The sequence below is a fragment of the Epinephelus moara genome, chromosome 8, assembly GCF_006386435.1.
Source record: "Epinephelus moara isolate mb chromosome 8, YSFRI_EMoa_1.0, whole genome shotgun sequence".
Lineage (NCBI taxonomy): Eukaryota > Metazoa > Chordata > Actinopteri > Perciformes > Serranidae > Epinephelus > Epinephelus moara.
Genome location: NC_065513.1, coordinates 23,511,040 through 23,531,089, shown reverse-complemented (window position 1 = coordinate 23,531,089; position 20,050 = coordinate 23,511,040). Strand labels below are relative to the sequence as shown.

The 20,050-nt window shown below is 41.5% G+C and overlaps 1 protein-coding gene across 2 annotated transcripts; it reads left to right on the top strand.

Annotated features, from left to right (window-relative positions):
* The first annotated feature begins 4,026 nt into the window (after positions 1-4,026).
* Positions 4,027-19,204, top strand: LOC126394372 (poly [ADP-ribose] polymerase tankyrase-1-like). 2 transcript variants are annotated; one of them, XM_050051151.1, is made up of 28 exons: positions 4,027-4,523; positions 5,180-5,404; positions 5,658-5,753; positions 6,192-6,228; positions 6,500-6,575; positions 8,080-8,100; positions 9,740-9,834; positions 9,924-9,990; positions 10,360-10,546; positions 10,697-10,818; positions 11,112-11,203; positions 11,543-11,621; positions 11,738-11,909; positions 12,169-12,248; positions 12,599-12,744; positions 13,102-13,267; positions 13,427-13,646; positions 13,925-14,034; positions 14,260-14,448; positions 14,673-14,919; positions 15,062-15,144; positions 15,371-15,491; positions 15,713-15,810; positions 16,163-16,237; positions 16,436-16,541; positions 16,735-16,921; positions 17,656-17,812; positions 17,940-19,204. In XM_050051151.1, the coding sequence occupies exons 1-28, from the start codon at positions 4,073-4,075 to the stop codon at positions 18,024-18,026; spliced, it is 3,792 nt and encodes a 1,263-aa protein (XP_049907108.1). In that variant the 5' UTR covers positions 4,027-4,072; the 3' UTR covers positions 18,027-19,204. The 2 variants fall into 2 exon arrangements, with proteins under 2 accessions (XP_049907108.1, XP_049907109.1); XM_050051152.1 differs by lacking the exon at positions 8,080-8,100.
* The last annotated feature ends 846 nt before the right edge of the window (positions 19,205-20,050 follow it).

Sequence of the window (20,050 nt, the reverse complement as noted above, 5' to 3'; positions counted from 1 at the left end):
CTCTTTCATAGCAGCAAAGTGAAGCTGGAGACCTGACTTCTTCCATCTGCGTTCAGCTTTTCTGCATTCCCTTTTACAGATTTAAATATTTTCAATTAACCACAGCTGTATTCTGGTGTTAGAGGTTGATCTTTAATTCAGAAGCTATGAGATCTAAGGAAGTGGAGCACATGGATCATTAGTGGTGGCAAGATCAGAATACACATTGCCAATGAAATTAAACAGTGTACGAATTTGGAGGAGCTGTGCTCATTTGTCCCTGTGGCAATAAAATTTCTAGGTGGGACTCCACTCAGGCTGCCTTAACATCCACCGACGAGTGTATCCACTGCGCTGTTTCCCCCCCGTAAACTGCTTCACCGCAGGCTAGCCCGCCAGACTAGCTTGTCTGAGGGAGACCCACTTGTGTGAAGCAGCTGTGCAGCAGGGGCTAGCGAACATGTCCACAGGCTTGGACGCTACACCTGGACTGAGGTGGGCAGAGGCACCAGACCCCCTGCTTCTGCCCCCATTTTCCCATCGCAAGACGCAGACGAAGGATGCTTGGGCTTCGCTGCTGCCCGTGCGATCCTTGAAGGAGATGCAGACAATGATGGCGAAGAGTCGGCCAACTCGGAGCTCCTGATGTCCGATAACGAAGAGGAGGAATAGGAAAGATAGGCCATACAGCGAGACCAGTGCTTGAGCACACTACTATCTCGTTCCTCAAAGAGACTAAAATAATTGGAAAGATATTAGCCAACAGACTCAAAACGTTTATTTATACCAAACTGGATTTATGCTGGGGAGGCACATATTGTTCAACTTGCATCATCTGTTTAATATTCTACCAGAAGCTGCAATTATATAATTGGATGCCAAGCGTGCCTTTGACCAGGTTAAATGGCAGTATATGTTATATATACTGTAAGAATTTGGTTTTGGACCCTCATTTAAAAAATAGAAGTGATTTATTCACACCCTGTTGCATCTTACACCCCTTTGAGATACATTGGGGAACTAGATAGGGCTGCCCCCTCTCCCCTCTTTTATTTGCATTAATGGTGGAGCCACTAGCAATTAGTATTAGACAGAGCCTTGAAATAACTCCAATAGAGCGTCACGGGATTCCACATCTTTCCCTTTTTGCGGATGATATCCTCTTGTATCTGTCAAGCCCAGAGATACCAAGACCTCCACTGCTCTCACTTATTAATAGCTTCAGCGTGATTTCAGGATTTGTAATCAACTGGGAAAAAAGTGAGTTGATGCCCATTTCTGCAAATGTTAATGAGCAATGTCTGCAAACTGTTCCTTTCAAAAAAACCTACAGCGGCTTCACTTAAAACAAAAACAGAGGACCTTCTATCGGTTCACTGGCAGAAAAACATTGCCCAGCTAAAGCAAAACAAAGAATTCTGGAAAACTCTCCATATTTCTTTGGCTGGGAAAATAAATGCTATCGTTTGGCTATCACTAGAGCGTGTTCTTTGTAATAAGACCTGTTTTCTTGCCCTTCTTAACAGCCCTGCTAAAACAAAGTTACATTACAGTAATAGTTTTCATTTTCATTTTTAAATCTGGAAGCAAATCAAATTACACATAAAACGCCAAAACACTGGTTTGTCACTGGCTGAAATGATTCAGTTTTCACAGACTGGACTCTTAAAGGTATCAAAGACATAGGTGCTCTATACCTTGATGGGCACGATCGTTTCAACAGTTGCAGAGAGCATATAATATCCCAGTTCCAATTTTTTCAAGTACTCGCAAATCCATGATTTTATGAGGAAAAATGTGTCTAATTTTTTTTCTCAACTTTAATCCTTGTAAGGGAGCGGTTTCCTACTTTTATCAGCTTATACGAAGACATACTGATGTCAATACAAATGCATTTAAGCAGACTTGGGAGAGTGAGTTGGGTGAAGAGATAGACAATGAGATTTGGGAGGAGTCTTGAAAGTGTGCATAAATGTTAAGTTAACTCTAGACACAATTAGATTAATTTTAAAACAGTGCCTTGGCTATACTACTAAGACAGGATGCATAAGATTTTCCCTGATGTTTTCCCCCTCTGCAGTTGGTGTAAAGAGGCAGATGGGACATTAACACTCTTTAGACTTGTCAGAAATTAGTCAGTTGTTGGAAGAGTATATTTGAATGTTTTTCTAATGCCATTGAGAAGAACTGGGAACCTAACTAACTAGTTGCTGTCCCAGGAGCCACGAGTGTGTTGCCTTTGGCAGACAAGTATGAAAATCAGGCCATTTCAATTGGTGTGGTTGTGGCTAGGAAACATTCTACATTTAAGTGGAAGTCAGACAGTGCACGAACATATGATAAGCAGATATTATCTAAATGTATTGTATTTAGAAAGGCTAAAGTTCTCTAATAAGAATAAGATTAAAATATTTGTCAAAATGTTGAGCCCTGTACTTGAGTATCTCAGGGGTAGTGAAGTGTAATGGTCTAACTGAATGGAAGTATACCCCTCTATCGCTGTGTATATGTATTTTATTTTACTAGTCATGTTGAAGTCCTAGGACTTGTTTTTTTGTTTTTCTACCTATGAAGAAAGAGTGACTGAGTTGTTAGTGATGTGCTGAGCATTTGTTTTATATTGAAAATCCTAAAATAAAGGTTAAAAAGAAGAGAAGATATGTACACAATAAATAGTCATAGAAGTGTGACACCCAAACAGGCATTAATTGCTCATTTCACTACCTAAATCAGTCAAAGAAGCACAGAGCTCTGTCAACTGTTAGGCAGCCTTTAAAGGGATAGTTTGATTTTTTTTTTAATGGGGTTGTATAGGGTACTTATCCATAGTCAAGTGTATTACATACAGTAAAAGTAAGTAAATGTAAAGTCGGCATGCCCCCAGTTTTGAAAAGCCGGCTGGAGTCTGACATGTAAGCTAAGCAATGTACTGCTGTGGATGGTGGGCAACAACAAAACGTATTTTCAGCGCTTTTCCCTTTCCATCACAGCTCGCCTCAATAGGGAAGCAGTAAACGGCTTTAGTTCCCCATCTATGCTCTCATCAAAGCCACCAGACTTCATTGACAAAACCAGTTAATTTTCACTCGCTGAACACAGGAGCTGCTGGTCTACCTATGCCTCAATCTGTTTGTCAGTTATGTTAGTGTGTGACTTAAGTGAATCTGGATTAACCCTTTTTAATGCTTAAGTCACACAATAACACAAATACAATAACATATTGAGGCAGAGGTAGACCAGCAGCTCCCGTGTTCAACGAAGTTAAATTACTGTTTTTCTCAATGGAGTCTGGCTTTGAAGAGAACAATGTAACAGCTTCATTTTCCTGTTGGAAATCACTGTCTGACATTAGGGTAAAGCAGGGAAAATACTCTTAATATAGCGTACACTTAAACTGATAATGTATTTTTAGGTGTCTGAAATGTGTTTTACTGCTGCCCCCATCCACAGCAGTACTTTGCTTGGCTTCCATGTCAGGATCCAACCTGCTTTTCCAAACTGGGAGCCTGCGGACTGGCATTTATTGTATAAAATATGCTGTCGATGGGTAAGTACCCCAGACAGCCCCACTCCAAAAAATCAGGCCTTTCCCTTCAAGAACAGAAAAATGCAAATTAAGCTGCTGTATGTCACGAAATAAAAAACTATAATCTCTGTCCATGCACCATGATGTATTTCCCATCATTCTTACACAATTTGGTTTATTATTATTATTTGGTTTATTTATTAAATAGCCAGCGTAGCACCATGATTAAGCTATAAATTGCACTGTATTTGTGTTTTTGTTATTTCTGAGGCAATGGGGAAATATTTAGGCTAAAAATGCAAACGTGCATATCATACTGCCACCAACTGGCTGACCAGTATTATTTTTGTTTGAATTGTGACATTTGCTCACAGTGCTGGCAGAAAACTTTGTCTGTTCTAGGTCTTCTGGATTTCTGAGATCCAAATGGTCGTGTAAATAAATTATAAAGGAAATCAAGTGTTCATCCGCAGCCAGCCTCCACTGAGAGTAAACAGCTGACAGGAAACGCAACCACTTTCACCGGAAAGGAGGAGCTGCTTTTATTGTCGCCTGAGAGCTGCTGTAATGGCGGTGTCTCGTCGCTCTTCGCAGCAGCAACAACAGCAGAATACATTACAGTCTCCGCCAAGAAACAGCTCTCTGTCGGGCGCTCCTCCGGCCTCTCCGCCGATGGCTCTGCTGACCTCGGCTGTCGGACCCCCGGAGAATGAGAGGGAATGCAGCGGAGGGATCGAGATGGCTCTGGCCTCCCCAGACCTGACCGCCCCGGTCCTAGCGAGCAGCGCAAGCTTCACCACGACAACCTCTGGCGGCGGCAGCAGCAGCGTATCAAGCCCAGGCTCCGGAGCTGCCAGTCCCACTGACGGTAGCAGCGGCATCGGCGGGGCGTTCAGGGAGTTGTTCGAGGCCTGTCGTAACGGAGACGTATCCAGAGTAAAGAGACTTGTCGACTCGGTGAATGTAAACGCGAAGGACATGGCTGGTCGAAAATCAACTCCCCTTCACTTCGCTGCGGGTAACGATGAGCTAAGCTAACGCTACAGCAGCGTTATGTTGTTAAACATTAGCTATCGTACTGAGACGGCTAGCTTGCTAATGTTGTATTTTGGTCGACGTGTTCACTTTAAACGTTATTTTTGGTGGTTTGCTCTCCTGATAAGGTCAAAAGAAAATCCATCTGGTATGAATTAACACCGTAGTGTTGCTAACTAGCTAATGTGACGCTGTGTTTAGTTTGATAAACAATCCGTAAACATCTGACGAATTTAGCTAAACCTTCACAACATAGAGCAAGACAACACAAAACGCCCTCTAATTTAGCTACTGTCACTTTTAAGGAAATGTTATTTGATGTTAAATTGCAACACATTGCGAGTTTACGTTACATATGTGCAGTTATCTTTACTGTAGCACAAGTTCTCAACAAAATGAATGTAGTGTCTGCTGTCATGTGAATCGTGGCTGGGAGGTATCTACACTGATGTTTCAGTGCGTCACCAAAGATAATATCCTATAACTTAATAGTAGAAATTAAGTCTTGTAGGATCTGAATCCTACAGTTATGAGTATTTTTGAACAGTTATAGATGGTATTGGCAGGCTAGTTAGTGCACCACTTCTAACCCAATATTGAGGAAAAGCTCAATTGAAATGCATTTTAATCCTCTTTCAGGTTTTGGCAGAAAAGATGTGGTGGAGCACCTTTTGCAGACAGGGGCCAATGTTCACGCCAGGGATGATGGAGGACTAATCCCCCTGCACAATGCCTGCTCTTTCGGCCACGCAGAAGTTGTCAGCCTCCTCTTGTGTCAGGGCGCAGACCCCAACGCCAGAGATAACTGGAACTACACACCGTTACACGAGGCTGCCATCAAGGGGAAGATAGATGTTTGCATTGGTAAGGATGACTGTAGATTATGTTAAAGCACAGGCACACCTGTGATGTTTCTGAAGACCATTCTAGTCTTATGTGTCATTAGATGTAATTTTGCCTTGAAAAGTTTGACGGGATTGTGTTGTGTTGAAGTTGTGTCAACCTCTTTGCTGTAACCAACTTAGCTGTATTAAAACATGATGAGTGTACTGGGTGAGGCAACATGTTTCAGGGAGAAAATTAAAGTCTTGTCTTTATCTGTTCCTTGTCCACTCAGTGTTACTCCAACATGGAGCTGATCCAAACATCCGCAACACTGATGGAAAATCTGCTTTGGATCTTGCCGACCCTTCAGCCAAGGCTGTTCTCACTGGTCAGTCCCTCTCATCTGCTTATCTCTTACATTTGCATTGTATTTAACCCTCGCTTTTACAGCAAGTGACATATGAATACAGGACTAAATAAAGCTGCTCAAATGTGACCATTAGTCAAAATGTGAAGTTAGATAGACTGCATTCCCACAAGAGAAGATACACATGATACTGTCCCTTGTAAAGTTCAGAAGGGTACTTTGTCAACAGCCTTTAGTGTGTCTTCTCTTTACTTATACCCCAACTATTCCACCTGAACTAAGAGTAGAAACTGGTAAACTTAATTCTGGTAGTTCTCTACACAAACCACAGAGTGTAACCATTTTCCGAATAAACGTGCAGTAATAGCTTACATACCACAAATAGTTACACCACGGGCTAAACTTTAAGGGAAGTGTTTTGCATGCCTACTGCTAATCTGTATGATTATTTTTATTAAGGTGAATACAAGAAGGACGAACTTCTGGAAGCAGCAAGGTGAGTATCCATCTGACTGGTCAGTATAGAGCATATTTCTTGTTGTCCAAACAGCTATGTAGTTTTCTGTTCATCAGAGTATACATCTGCAATGTACACGTGATGTACAACTTTTAATCTGACCAGCTCAAGAAGTAGTTTGTAGTCTTACCATCTGTTAAAGTCTGCAGAATTACCTTTAGATTATTGAATCTCCATTAAAAGCACAGTGAATACTGATGTTCATGGGAAGTATTTAATGACACAAGTCTTTCCAACCATGTAATTACAGGAGTGGAAATGAAGAAAAGCTGATGGCACTGCTGACTCCATTAAATGTTAACTGCCATGCCAGTGATGGCCGCAAGGTAAATGAGCCACTAGTAACGCACCATACAACATGTTGTGCAAACATTTTACCATATTTTAAAAGTTCTTGGCAAAAAATAACAGTGAGGTTTCTGAGTTTAATGATGTATGAGGAAAGGTATTAACCATTTTATTATGGCGGGGTTATTGTGTGTGGTGCAGACGCAAAGAGGATTTATGTGATTAGGTGTTAATGGGGACCACCTTGCCTCGGACAATCCTTTGTGTAATTATGCATGTGTGATTCTCCTCACACCATCCATGGAGTCCATTGGCTCCTGTTATAATATCTTGACTTTCATTTTACCAACTTCATTAATCCTCTAGGTTCAGCTTTTAAGTTTTCAGTTCAGGTTTTGTGATTGTGTGTGTGTGTGTGTGTGTGTGTGTGTGTGTGTGTGTGTGTGGTCACCCATCAGGTGTTTTTTCACCATGAAAACCAACAACAGTCCGATCCAGTTAGTCAGGCTAGTTGAGTCTACATTCATTTTCTGGAACTTAAGTATACAACCCATTCCTTTTCTTTACAGTTTAGTGTTTTTGTTAATCATTTTTCAACATGTTTGGTTCAGGTGTCTCGACAGCATCATTGTCTCTTCTTCCCTATAATCATTTTTCCATGCCAGATGCTGGAGCAAGGCTAGTTGTGATCTTGAAGTCTATGTAGGTTTATTTCTGTGTAGTATCGAGTGTCTCCTCTGAACTCAGTCCATGTTATTGGAACTTGTTGATAATGTAAGCAGTGTTTAAATCATGAAACTGTATTTTAGGCCTTAATTTTATGGAGTTTTTATTTATCTTTTTCCTCTTTGTGGGGGAGGAATGCACTTGCCCGTATTTTCTCAAGTCAGCATTTAGAATTGCTAATTGCATTTTATTCCCCCGTCATGTCAGGCACTGATGTACGTACTTCCACTGTCTTTGTCCATCATGTATATTTGGTTTTTTTTTTAGAAATAATTGAAGTATTTCCTGTCATATCTGGCAGAATAGTTATCTTACTTATGTAAATAACTCACAGAAAGCATTATCAGCAACACCAATATGCCTTAAAAATCCATGTGACTAACAGTATATCAGCACTTGCCTATTGCATTTATTCCTAACGTCATTTTCTTCCACAGCAGTTAAAGTATTACTCCTTCCCTGCCTCTTTCATAGTAGCATTTAGAGTTTGCATGATCCGAGCCAGTACGCCAGTGTAGATTTGGTCTGAGATTTAACCAGCAGGCACCATTCACCAATCCTTGCCTTTTCACAAAGACACAGAGAAAACCAAGGAGGAGAAGTCACACTTTCCCTTCAGCCACTTACTCCCTGGCCTAAGTGTCACATTTAATCTCAAACCATGTTTGACGTATCAAATGGTGATTAATAACCAGGGCTTGTGTTTCATTGACTTGAGAAGGAAGAGAAGAATTGCTGTGAAAAAAAGATACTGTCATTTTGTAATTTTTGTTTCGTTTTGTTTTCCGTGTGACTCTGGCAACATTTGTCGATCAGTCAACATCCCAAAAAATGCTGGTAAGTTGACCTTGATAACGGCCACTTGATTGATGCACTGTTGTGATTTCTTTATTTTATTTCTTTTTAATCCATTGTTTTATTTGACCAATAAGCTGGCTGTCACTTGTTAATTGCACATCATGGACCTGGGTGTACGGGTCACTCATGTATCCTTACCCTGATGCTCCTCTGTGTGTGTGCGTGTGTTTGTGTGTGTGTAAGTGGCATGTGATTGAGGGAGTGAGCGAGTTGGGTTGGTGTCATGGTGACGACTCATCTTTTTTGGATTTGGAGAGGAGTTCACAATGTCCGCTGCCTGCTTTCTTCAGCGTCTGTCCTGTCCTTGCACACTCACCCACACTTCTCCAACTTTCAATCACTTGCTCTTCAGTCAGTATCTGATTTGGCTTTTATTTTACTCATATTGATTTATTTTCGATGATCACTCATGCATGCCTGAAGGCCTGCCCTGTGCATTTTGTTAAGCGAATCCTGAATATGTGTCTGTGAAATTTGTGTCTACATCACGTTCCCTGTTGGAACAGTTGGTATGCAATAATGAATGGACTACATTGCTCGCCTGTCATTTAAGTGCTATGCTACCCTCCATGGTAATGACTTTGGATTGCTTTTGATTGCTCGTGTCATCCCACTCTGAATGATGCCTCAATGATTTAACTCTCGTCCATCTGATTTTAATCACTGTGGCTTGAGATCTAACTGTTGGCTTTTTAGGATTTATATTAGTATCACTGCATGGAAATTGAAATGAATGATACATCCCCCCTTTTTGATTGTAAGCTTGACCTGAGCTAGACTTTTGAGTAGAGAATAAATGTCACTGAAGTTGAATTTGCAGCTTTGCTTAGACTAACAGTTATTTTCCCTTGGCTGAAAAAAGGCCATTTGATTTGATCCTCTAATAGCTTGCAGAGGTGCTTTTTCAAACACTCAGCCTGCTTATTGTAGCTTCCTTGCATCCTATTACGGTTGGGGTTTGATAGCATTTTATCAAATCTGAATCCATTGTATTTGCTACAGGTTTAGCCTTTTAAGTAAAGGCACTTCGAAATAATTGAATATTTAGTAAACAAAACTCAACGATAAGCATTTAGAGAAGTAGCATTTTGCCACATTGTGTTTCTATTTGGCTAAATGACTACCTGAATGCCCTATATTCTAACAGAAAAGAGAGGACTTAACAAATCAAGGAACAAACTATCATCACCCAACCGTAATTCCTGCGCAACCAATATGAATTTAATAGTCTAACAGTTGCACTAGCCATTTTTTCTTGCCATCTAACCTCATAAAACTTAATTTTAACTCCCCAGACTAAAGAAGAGTATTTTATTTTGCTGGCATTGTCAAATTGCAGTGGAGGTAGATGAGTATTAAGGTTGAAGTTGCTTGTTGTCACTCACTCAGGTCAGACACAGTATCGACGGCAAATGAATTTTTGTCGCTGGATTTGCCCACAAACTCCATTGACCTTGCATCATCATATCCACCATTCATCTGCAACTCACCGAGCATAGCCTGCCGTAGCACAATGCTTCTGGCCCTAATCAGCCGCTTGCTCCTGTGGCCATCGAAGGCAGCACACACTGAACCAGTCAGCGATCTGCATGTGCTAACAAGTCATCTTCTCTTACAGTCGACGCCCCTCCACCTGGCTGCCGGTTACAACCGGGTCCGCATCGTCCAGCTCCTTCTCCAGCATGGAGCTGATGTGCACGCCAAGGACAAAGGGTGAGACACTTTCAGAAGGAACACACCAACACTTTGTCTGTTTTCCATTTCTAATTCATGACACTAAACTGAGTGTCTTTTCCCTGCAGTGGCTTGGTTCCCCTTCACAACGCCTGCTCCTACGGCCACTTCGAGGTCACTGAGCTTCTGCTTAAAGTAAGACCCACAGAAGGTTTCGGGTTCAAAGTTGCCTGTGTTGAGACATCATTGAACATGTGACAGCATATATGTGCACACATAAACGGTCTAATTTTAAGAGTTAACGCTTGGATGATGAGATGTTGGCAGTGAAAGCAAGTCATCCCAGTGCTTAGCTGTGAGTGTATGTTATTGGAAATCCTGTCCTGTCAGTTTGCTGGCATGTGTTACTAGTAAAGACTAGTAAAGAAAGAATAAGGAGCTAGGGATTACAACGATTCACTTAAATCACATTTTTAGATGTGTTTTTATTATGTGAGGTACTGAAATCTGGGAAGCAAACACTCTGCACACATTCTGTGCTCTGACGTGCTGTTCTCTCTACAGCACGGAGCCTGTGTGAACGCCATGGACTTGTGGCAATTCACTCCTCTCCACGAGGCAGCGTCCAAGAACCGAGTGGAGGTCTGCTCTTTACTGCTGAGCCACGGAGCCGACCCCACCCTGCTGAACTGTCACAGCAAGAGCGCTGTGGACATGGCCCCCACTCCAGAGCTTAAAGAAAGACTCACCTGTAAGTTATTTGTCATTCACACAGCAGACATGTATAAACACAATGATGATAGTCTTTTACTCACACAATATATATTATAGGTTTGGTGCTTAAGCTGTTGGTAGTCAAGAAATTTTATTTTACATTTACTACCCCTTCTTCCATGCATAGATGAGTTCAAAGGTCACTCGCTGCTGCAGGCAGCCCGGGAGGCAGACATGGCCAAAGTGAAGAAGACGCTTGCTCTGGAGATCATCAGCTTCAAACATCCTCAGACCAACGAGACAGCTCTGGTCAGAATCAAGTCTTACTACTCATAGTTGAGGCTCAGGGTCACTTTTACATTTGGGTGCAGTAGGGAAATTACAATCTCTGCCCAAACACTTCTGATGAAGCTCATTCTGATCTTGAATCTAAATAAACTTCACCCGATGAATTAAAAGTTATCTTATCAACAATGATCTGTATGATTAATGATGTACAACGAGTTAGTTGTATTTGATTTGCTGTTGGTTTAGATCAAAACATTTGTCCTAGGCTGGTAGGTCAATATTCCAGTGCACTAATCTTATATTGTGTATTTTAGCACTGTGCTGTGGCTTCTCCCCATCCCAAGAGGAAGCAGGTGACTGAGTTGTTGCTGCGTAAAGGTGCCAACATCAACGAGAAGAACAAAGAGTAAGTCCACAATGTTCAGTTTCTATATGTTATGTTTATTTAAAACTGAAACCGTTCTGCAGCTGCATGTCATCCTCTTTCCCCATTTCACACTAGACTTGCCTGTCTAATAAACAAACAACCAAATAAATCAACTAAAATTAATTAGAGACTTTACAGTCAGGCTTGTGTAACTTGTGTTTGTAGGTGAGAAGATGATGTCTCCCACATAGAAAAAACAAAAAAACTAATTAAAAAAAAAAGGAAGGTTAACTGCACGTTGAACACACATTTAAGTGCTCAGAAGAAAAGAAATAGTGGCAGAAAAGGTTTTAACTTCCTGTCCATTGTGTCTTTCAGCTTCATGACACCGTTGCATGTTGCTGCCGAGAGAGCTCACAACGATATCCTAGAAGTGCTGCAGAAACATGGAGCCAAGGTCTGTCTGTTTTGTTTTTACATTTCTCTTCTGTTCCATCAATATAAAATGATATTAAAGTCATCTGGGAGGATTAAAAGTATGTGCTGCTGAAACTTCACCTTCTCTAACTCCAGGTTAACGCTGTGGACACATTAGGTCAGACGGCTCTTCACAGAGCTGCACTGGCTGGTCACATTCAGACCTGCAAGCTGCTGCTGAGTTACGGGGCCGACCCCTCCATCGTGTCCCTGCAGGGTTTCACCGCTGCCCAGATGGGTAACGAGGCTGTGCAACAGATTCTTAATGGTAATTGCACTCACCATGCTTGTGAATGTTTAACTTTTTTTAAATTTCGAGAATGAAAATGCACTTAAACAATATTTCATATCCTCGCCCAAGCTCAGGCAGATTTTGTAGTCTGAAGTAAACATATCTCTTGAGTGAATTTCAGTGCTCGGATTAATTGATTTGTTGCAAGGCTCTTTAATAAATCTGTCTTCAGATCTACCAGTTTTAAATAGTTGTGATGTGATTTCATATAATTTATTTTTTTTTTTTATTTCAGAAAATGTTCCCACACGTAATTCTGACGTAGACTACAGATTTCTGGAGGCAGCCAAAGCGGGGGATCTGGATACAGTGCAAGTAAGTTCACTGTTTGTCCTGTAGTGTTTGTACTAGGTTTTAGAAGTGGTACCTTGTTTGTTTGTTTGTTTGTTTGTTTGTTTGTTTGTTTAACTGGAGACTGTTTTCAGTTGGAAATTTGGTAGCAGCAAACATTGCTACACAGAGATGCATTGTTATAATAAAATCATTGTATACTGGGGCTGTTTTTTGTTATCTTGAAGAATTTGCAACACAGACATTTCACACACTCATAAAAGCAGCAATGGTTTACAAATAGCAGTGAAGGCACCATTTTAATTGTCTTGTAAACCTGTTATTATGCCACTCAGTTGAGTTGCTAATCATCATACTGTCTCTTTGTTTGGCAGCAACTTTGCACTCCCCAGAATGTAAACTGCAGAGACCTGGAGGGCCGCCACTCTACTCCTCTCCACTTTGCAGCTGGTTACAACCGAGTGGCTGTCGTTGAATACCTGTTACACCATGGAGCTGATGTCCATGCCAAAGACAAGGGGTGAGTTTTTAAACTGTCATCTTACCCATCTGTGGGTTATATAAAAATGGAATAAATGAATCAAGTATGTTTAGAGTTTTGGAACCTTGTTTTTTGTTTTCTGTGAGGTAAAGAACCATTTATATAGCACATTTTAAAAACAGAGTTTATAAAGTGCTTTGACAAACAAAGTAAAGCAGAAGCAAGACTCCCCAAAGGCAATATAAAAGTAGAAAGCCAAACAGTGTATGAGAGTGACATAATCCAACATTTGAATTTCTTCATGTTTAAGAGTTTATTTTGCAGTAGACAGAAGTACAAAGATGGCATACATGCCTCTAATGTGAAGTTTTTCACTTGTGTTTCTCACTCCACCAGCGGTCTGGTTCCACTCCACAATGCATGCTCCTACGGTCACTATGAAGTGGCTGAGCTGCTGGTCAGACACGGAGCTTCAGTCAATGTAGCCGACCTGTGGAAATTCACCCCGCTTCACGAGGCTGCAGCCAAAGGCAAATATGAGATCTGCAAACTGCTGCTCAAAGTGAGGATCTGTCACGTGCATTACTTACATGGATTTGTGTCCTGTGTTAGTTCATGAGGGGGAATATATCATTTCACCATGAAGCCACACAGTCTTATATACTAAACATCTATGTAAAATAATGTACAAAAAAAAACAAACTTGAACTCTTTTGTTCAGCATGGAGCGGACCCATCCAAGAAGAACCGTGATGGCAACATGCCGCTGGACATGGTGAAAGATGGAGACACAGACATCCAGGACCTGCTTAGGGGTGATGCAGCCCTACTGGACGCTGCCAAGAAGGGCTGCCTGGCCCGAGTCCAAAAACTCTGCTCCCCTGAGAACATCAACTGCAGAGACACACAGGGACGCAACTCCACACCACTCCACCTCGCAGGTATCAATACTAGCTGCTTTGACAGGGTTCTGGTACTAACACAATCCTGATGTGAAAGGTCTTTGATCTTTTATCTAGTTCCCTCTTGGAAAGTGTGGAAAGTTAAAAGCTTTCAACATCGTCACTGATGCTGTATGTGCTTTAGTTTTATCTAGCTATGTTTTTTTATTGCTGAGCTTTGGGTGTTCTAAAAAGAGGAGTTTAAATGCTGTACTTATGCAGAGTGTTAAAGAATAAAAGTACATTTACATGCTGTGATTCCTCATGCTTCTCCTCAGCTGGGTACAACAACCTTGAGGTGGCAGAATATCTGCTGGAGCATGGAGCTGATGTCAACGCCCAGGACAAAGGAGGCCTTATCCCTCTTCATAATGCTGCTTCTTATGGGGTCAGTCTCTGCAACATATACACAAACCCATTACTTAATCAAATACAGTTCCTGTGGGATTTGATTTATACATTGAAACTTCCTAAAGCTACTAGAAACTAACTAACCAACAAAATGTATAAGGAAAACAGTTAATTGTCTGTTTTATTCAACTTCAGTTTCATCTTTTTTGTGGTTCAAAGTACAACACTGACTTAAACTCTTAAACTCCTCTCTTGCTCACAGCATGTGGACATTGCAGCTCTACTGATCAAGTACAATACGTGTGTGAATGCTACAGACAAATGGGCTTTCACACCCCTCCATGAGGCAGCCCAAAAGGGTCGTACACAGCTCTGTGCGCTGCTGCTGGCTCATGGAGCCGACCCCACAATGAAGAACCAGGAGGGCCAGACTGCCCTGGACCTGGCCACGGTAAAAGCTACTGTGAAATTATTTTTTAGGCCAATATAAGGGGTGGGCAGATGATTTATATTACAGCACATCATAACATCTTTTCACTTAGTAGTTCTCTTGTTTTTGAGGTCATTGAGGGCCCCAAACTGTTCACTTTAGTGGAATAATAGAAAAGAGAATGTAGAATAAATTAACTTAAATCGGGCTCCTTTCAAGCTAGTTTTTCTTGGCCATCCTTGCAGGCTGATGATATCAGGGCCCTGCTGATGGACGCCATGCCACCAGACGCCCTGCCTAGCTGCTTTAAGCCCCAGGCCACAGTGGTCAGCGCCTCAGTCATTTCCCCTGCCTCCACACCATCCTGTCTGTCGGCCGCCAGCAGCATAGACAATTTGGCCGGACCGCTCACTGAGCTGGCTGCTGCCGCTGCCTCTGGGTCCTCGGGAGTGGCAGATGGAGCCACAGGCACTGACCGCAAGGAAGGGGAGAGTAAGTTTATTTTATTATATTGAATACTGATCTAAAGGTGTAAACTTTGTTTTTGTTTTGTTTTGTTTTTATAAGGAAAATGTGAGTGTGTGACATTGGTGAATTATTTTTCATGTAACTCTCAACACCCTGTTTTCCATAGTGACCATGCTGGACATGAATATAAGTCAATTTATGAAGAGCCTGGGCCTGGAGCACCTGAGGGACATCTTTGAGAGGGAGCAGGTCAGCTATCTCAAAAACACTCAATACACTCATGCAGTAGTTGTGTTTGATATCTGTCAATCAGTCGATCCTAATCCGATCATAGAATAGCTCTGTACTACTCTGTAGTCTGGTTGTTTGTTTAAGTAGTTGGTAGTTGGAGCAAACAGACCAACAGCACAATACTGAGTTGATTTTAGTGATTGGTATAAACCTCTCGACTTGCCATATTATTTCCTTCTTCCAGATCACTCTGGATGTGCTGGCTGACATGGGTCACGAGGAGCTGAAGGAGATTGGAATTAATGCCTATGGCCACCGACACAAGCTTATCAAGGGTGTTGAGAGGCTGCTGGGCGGCCAGCAGGGTAAGGAGGCATCTAATGTTTCTCTCTTAAGAATCACAGAGGAATGGTAACATGCTGTGTTGTCTGCAACAGTCAGTTATTTAACTCTAAAATGAAACATTTTTAAACCCAAAAGCAAAGTCAGGAAAAAGGTGGCACTCCACAGGGAAAACCTATGTTCTTGTGATGCCTTACAAGTGAAAACTGGAGAGTCAATGATTAACTGTATTGTGGTTTTTCAGGTGGCAACCCCTACCTGACATTCCATTGTGCCAGCCAGGGCACCATCCTGATAGACCTGGCACCAGATGACAAGGAATACCAGTCAGTGGAGGAAGAGGTGAGTCCAGTCTGTTGTCTTTAGTTAGGGTATGTTTTAACTTCTGTGATCAGTATTTTTCTGGCAATCATCAGAATTTTGGATTTTAAACAGGTTCTGAATAACTATGCAAATGCTTTTTTGCTATGACTGTCTACAGCGGTTTGCATAGAACTCCTACATAAAGGCACTTTAAATAATTGCATTGTAGCAAAATGTGTAGATCCAATGCGGGTGCTTAGTGCAGCTGCTCCACATGGCTGGTAAAAACCCTCAATTAATAAACTGAGAAGCAACAGCAAAAATATGCTTATGGAAAGCAATAGTTTATTAACAGTTTATAATAATATATGTTTTGTTGTGTGTCTCTCAGTTGCAAAGCACCATCAGAGAGCACAGAGATGGAGGCAACGCTGGTGGTGTGTTCAGCAGATATAACATCATCAAGGTCTGAACCAGGAATCTCTCTGCACTGTCTGTTTTGATAACCCACACAACACTGAACAGCTTTTATAGGAACTGTTTCTTTGGTATCAATGAAAATTGATAACAGTGATCTGACCTGATGGATGTGAGTAAGCATTTGTCTCTTATGGTAAAGCAGACTTGACATCTTGTGTGATATGTGTCATGTTTTGCCCCACAGATTCAGAAGGTGGTAAATAAGAAGCTGAGAGAACGTTACACCCACAGACAGAAGGAAATCGCAGATGAGAATCACAACCATCACAATGAGCGGATGTTGTTTCACGGTAACCACACCCACTGTCACACCATCTGTTTGCTTTCAGCATTGGGCGTTGTTTGTCTATTTTGAGTTGTTATTTAAAGATTCTACAAGCTTTAGTTTCTTACTCTGACAGGCATGTACTTGTAATCATGTAAATCACTGAATGGCAGTTACTATATATAATATTCTGCCACTGTCGTCACGTCTTCCTTCAGGTTCCCCATTCATCAACGCCATCATTCACAAAGGCTTCGATGAGCGCCACGCTTACATAGGAGGGATGTTTGGAGCAGGTATCTACTTTGCCGAGAACTCGTCAAAGAGCAATCAGTATGTCTACGGCATCGGTGGAGGCACAGGCTGCCCGACGCACAAAGACCGATCCTGCTACCTGTGCCACAGGTAACTGTGACTTGACATCAAACATGACTATCAAAGTTTAACTGCAGTTTCAAACCCAAACACTAAAAGATGCTCAGGTTGTAAAACTACTTTGTACAAGGGATGCAAGGATTGCGAAAATCTGGGCTGATAACCTATGTTCAAAATAACAATTTGGCCTGTAGCTGATACTGGTGGGGTTTTGTTTTGTTTTGTTTTGTTTTTATTTATTTCTCCTCCTGTGCCAGGGAAACAAAGAAATCTTCATTATTAAAAAAAAACAAGTGAACTGTTTTAAAGTAAAACCTCCATTGTACTTCTTTGAATCTTTGAATGAGCATACACTCAATCATATACAATTATGGAACAACCTTTAAAATAACCTTCTTTCACATGGAAAACTTTTTTAAACGACTGCCTCAAAAGCCTTTTTACTAAATGTAATATATGGTAATCCCCTCTCTAATATCTATTTTATATTGCTGTGAAGATGACAACAAATTTCTCCTTCAAACAACTGTGTCTGCTCAAGTTTCTCGCCCAAAAAAAAAAAAAAAAACCTTTTTACATGATTTCATTTAAACACCACATGAGAGCATTACAATTTACCTTGTCAATAGCCGTTACCACTGTTCAGCTGATAAACTGGTACATCTTTACTTTGTACCTGTTTTTTCTTAATCAAAGTAAAGGTGTCATATACAGTACTGTGGGACACTTGTGTCTAACCTGGTTCCTCTTCCCTGCCCTCTTAGGCAGATGCTGTTTTGCCGAGTGACCCTAGGGAAGTCCTTCCTACAGTTCAGTGCCATGAAGATGGCCCACGCCCCCCCAGGACACCACTCAGTGATCGGGCGACCCAGTGTTAACGGCCTGGCCTACGCTGAGTACGTCATCTACAGAGGAGAGCAGGTAAATGCAAAAACCAATGTGTGGAAAGTTTATTTCCCTAAATCCTGTTTAGGCTGAACACAAGAAAAAATACGTGAAACACTTCCTGTTTAATGTTGGCTGATGTCTTGCTATATTTTTCCTTCAGGCGTACCCGGAGTACCTCATCACCTACCAGATCCTTAAACCGGAGAGCACAGCCCAGGCTGCTGCAGGAGCTGAACAGAAGTCGTAGTTACTTTCACAGCACACACACTCACACACACGGACTCGATGCTCGTTATTTTCTCCTTTGTGTTGCAAATGCCTAAACACCTTTTATTTACCAAACACATTTCCAGTCTCCTGTCCAGTAGAACCCATGGTGACCAGTGCTTCATGAGCAGATATGCTGTATAATCCTCCACTTCCCTTGGTGATGACACACTTTTTTTGCATCGGCTGCATGTTAATACAGAAGCATGTAAGGCCCAATAGCGTGCGTGGGTTAGTTCTTTCCCCCTCCCCTCCTCACCAATCAGGAGGATGCTTGTAGAGACTTTGAAGTATCAGCATTAACAGTTTGCCACTCTTTGTTGTCTCATGCCTTGTGACTGTGCAGAATCACCGACCCCTCACCTCTACACACACAAATACACACACTGTCTCACTGTCAAAGCCTGAAACCTGTGGACTACTACTGCCCCACCGCATCCGGGCTCATCCTGTATAGAATGGCCTCTGGTAACTGTGATTTTAATGCTAACTTAGAACACTACCAAACTGGTAACAGTGTATTGTTGCTATGCTGTAATGCTGACTTTCTGAACTTTCACCCCAACATCACTACAAACACTGAACTGTAATGTTTTTAGTGGTTTTATTCAGGGCTGGACGTGCTCGATAGAGAAAGGGCTCTCTGTCAAATCACAAAAGTTGAGACTATTTTATTGTCGTTACAATATCAATCTGTATGAGAAGACGTGCTCAGTAACAAAGCTGAAATGCAGTGTAAGGCATCATAATTACACAATCATATCTAAAAGCGTGGATGTTGTACATTAAAAGCATTATATATGACTTTGCTTCAAGACAGTAGAGTCAGTAAACATTGAAATGTGCTTGTGATGCCTTACAAGTTAACACCCAATAGCCAGTGAACTCAACAAAGCACCCTTTCTGTCACCATGGTCTTACTCACAGACATCCCACGCGTAAGGATTTGCACTTTTACATAGAAGCCTATTTAAGTTATTTTGAATTTAAATTGCAAATTTTCGGGAAAAAATATTTGTACAGGTTGTGTAAATGGTTGTGTATAACTGTTGCTGTTTAACAGTATGTTTGAGTTCAACTGTAAATGACATGGATTTTCCTTTCATGCCTTCTTGATTCTCCCAACTTTTTTTTTTAATAAATGTCCCATTAACAGCTCCTCATGTTTGTTCATTATACAGTTGTCAAAATTCTGTGTGTATGACTATTTCTGTAACAAGTTTTTTAGTTTCCCTTTTAACTGTACCCAAGAAGTTATCGCAGATGAAAATATTAAAGCTTCGTTGATGCAGTAGTAGCACAGTTGATGAATTTTGATGTAACCTGACATCATATGGAACCAGACAAGTATTATTTGACCTTGGTAGTTATTTGAGCAAAAGTGTAATGGAAGAAATGTCAACAAATCCACTAATTTTCCTATACAAGTAAACTTCATGGCTATATATTGTATTGGGGCGGCAGTAGCTCAGTCCATAGGGACTTGGGTTGGGAACCGGAGGGTCGCCTGTTCAAGTCCCCGTCCGGACCAAAATATGGAGCGTGGACTGGTAGCTGGAGAGGTGCCAGTTCACCTCCTGGGCACTGCCGAGGTGCCCCTGAGCAAGGCACCGAACCCCCCAACCGCTCAGAGCGCCTGTCATGGGCAGCCCACTCTGACATCTCTCCACTTAGTGCATGTATAGGTCCTGTTTGTGCATGTGTGTGTTCGGACCTGTGTGTAATTGACAAACAGAGTGAAAAATTTAATTTCCCCTCGGGGATTAATAAAGTATATAAAACTAAAAACTAAAACTAAAACTTAAAAAAAAAAAAAACTAAGCCACAGCCAGGTGGTGCTGGTCTAACTGGTGCTGTAAGGGAAGTGCCAACATTTTGCAACACTGACTGGCTGTTGGATGCCAGAGATGGAAGTCAGAGAGAAGCTGCCCTTCTGATATTGAGGCTTGGACCCAACAGTACCTTAGATTACCAACTATGACATTTATGCCAATTCCATCCATA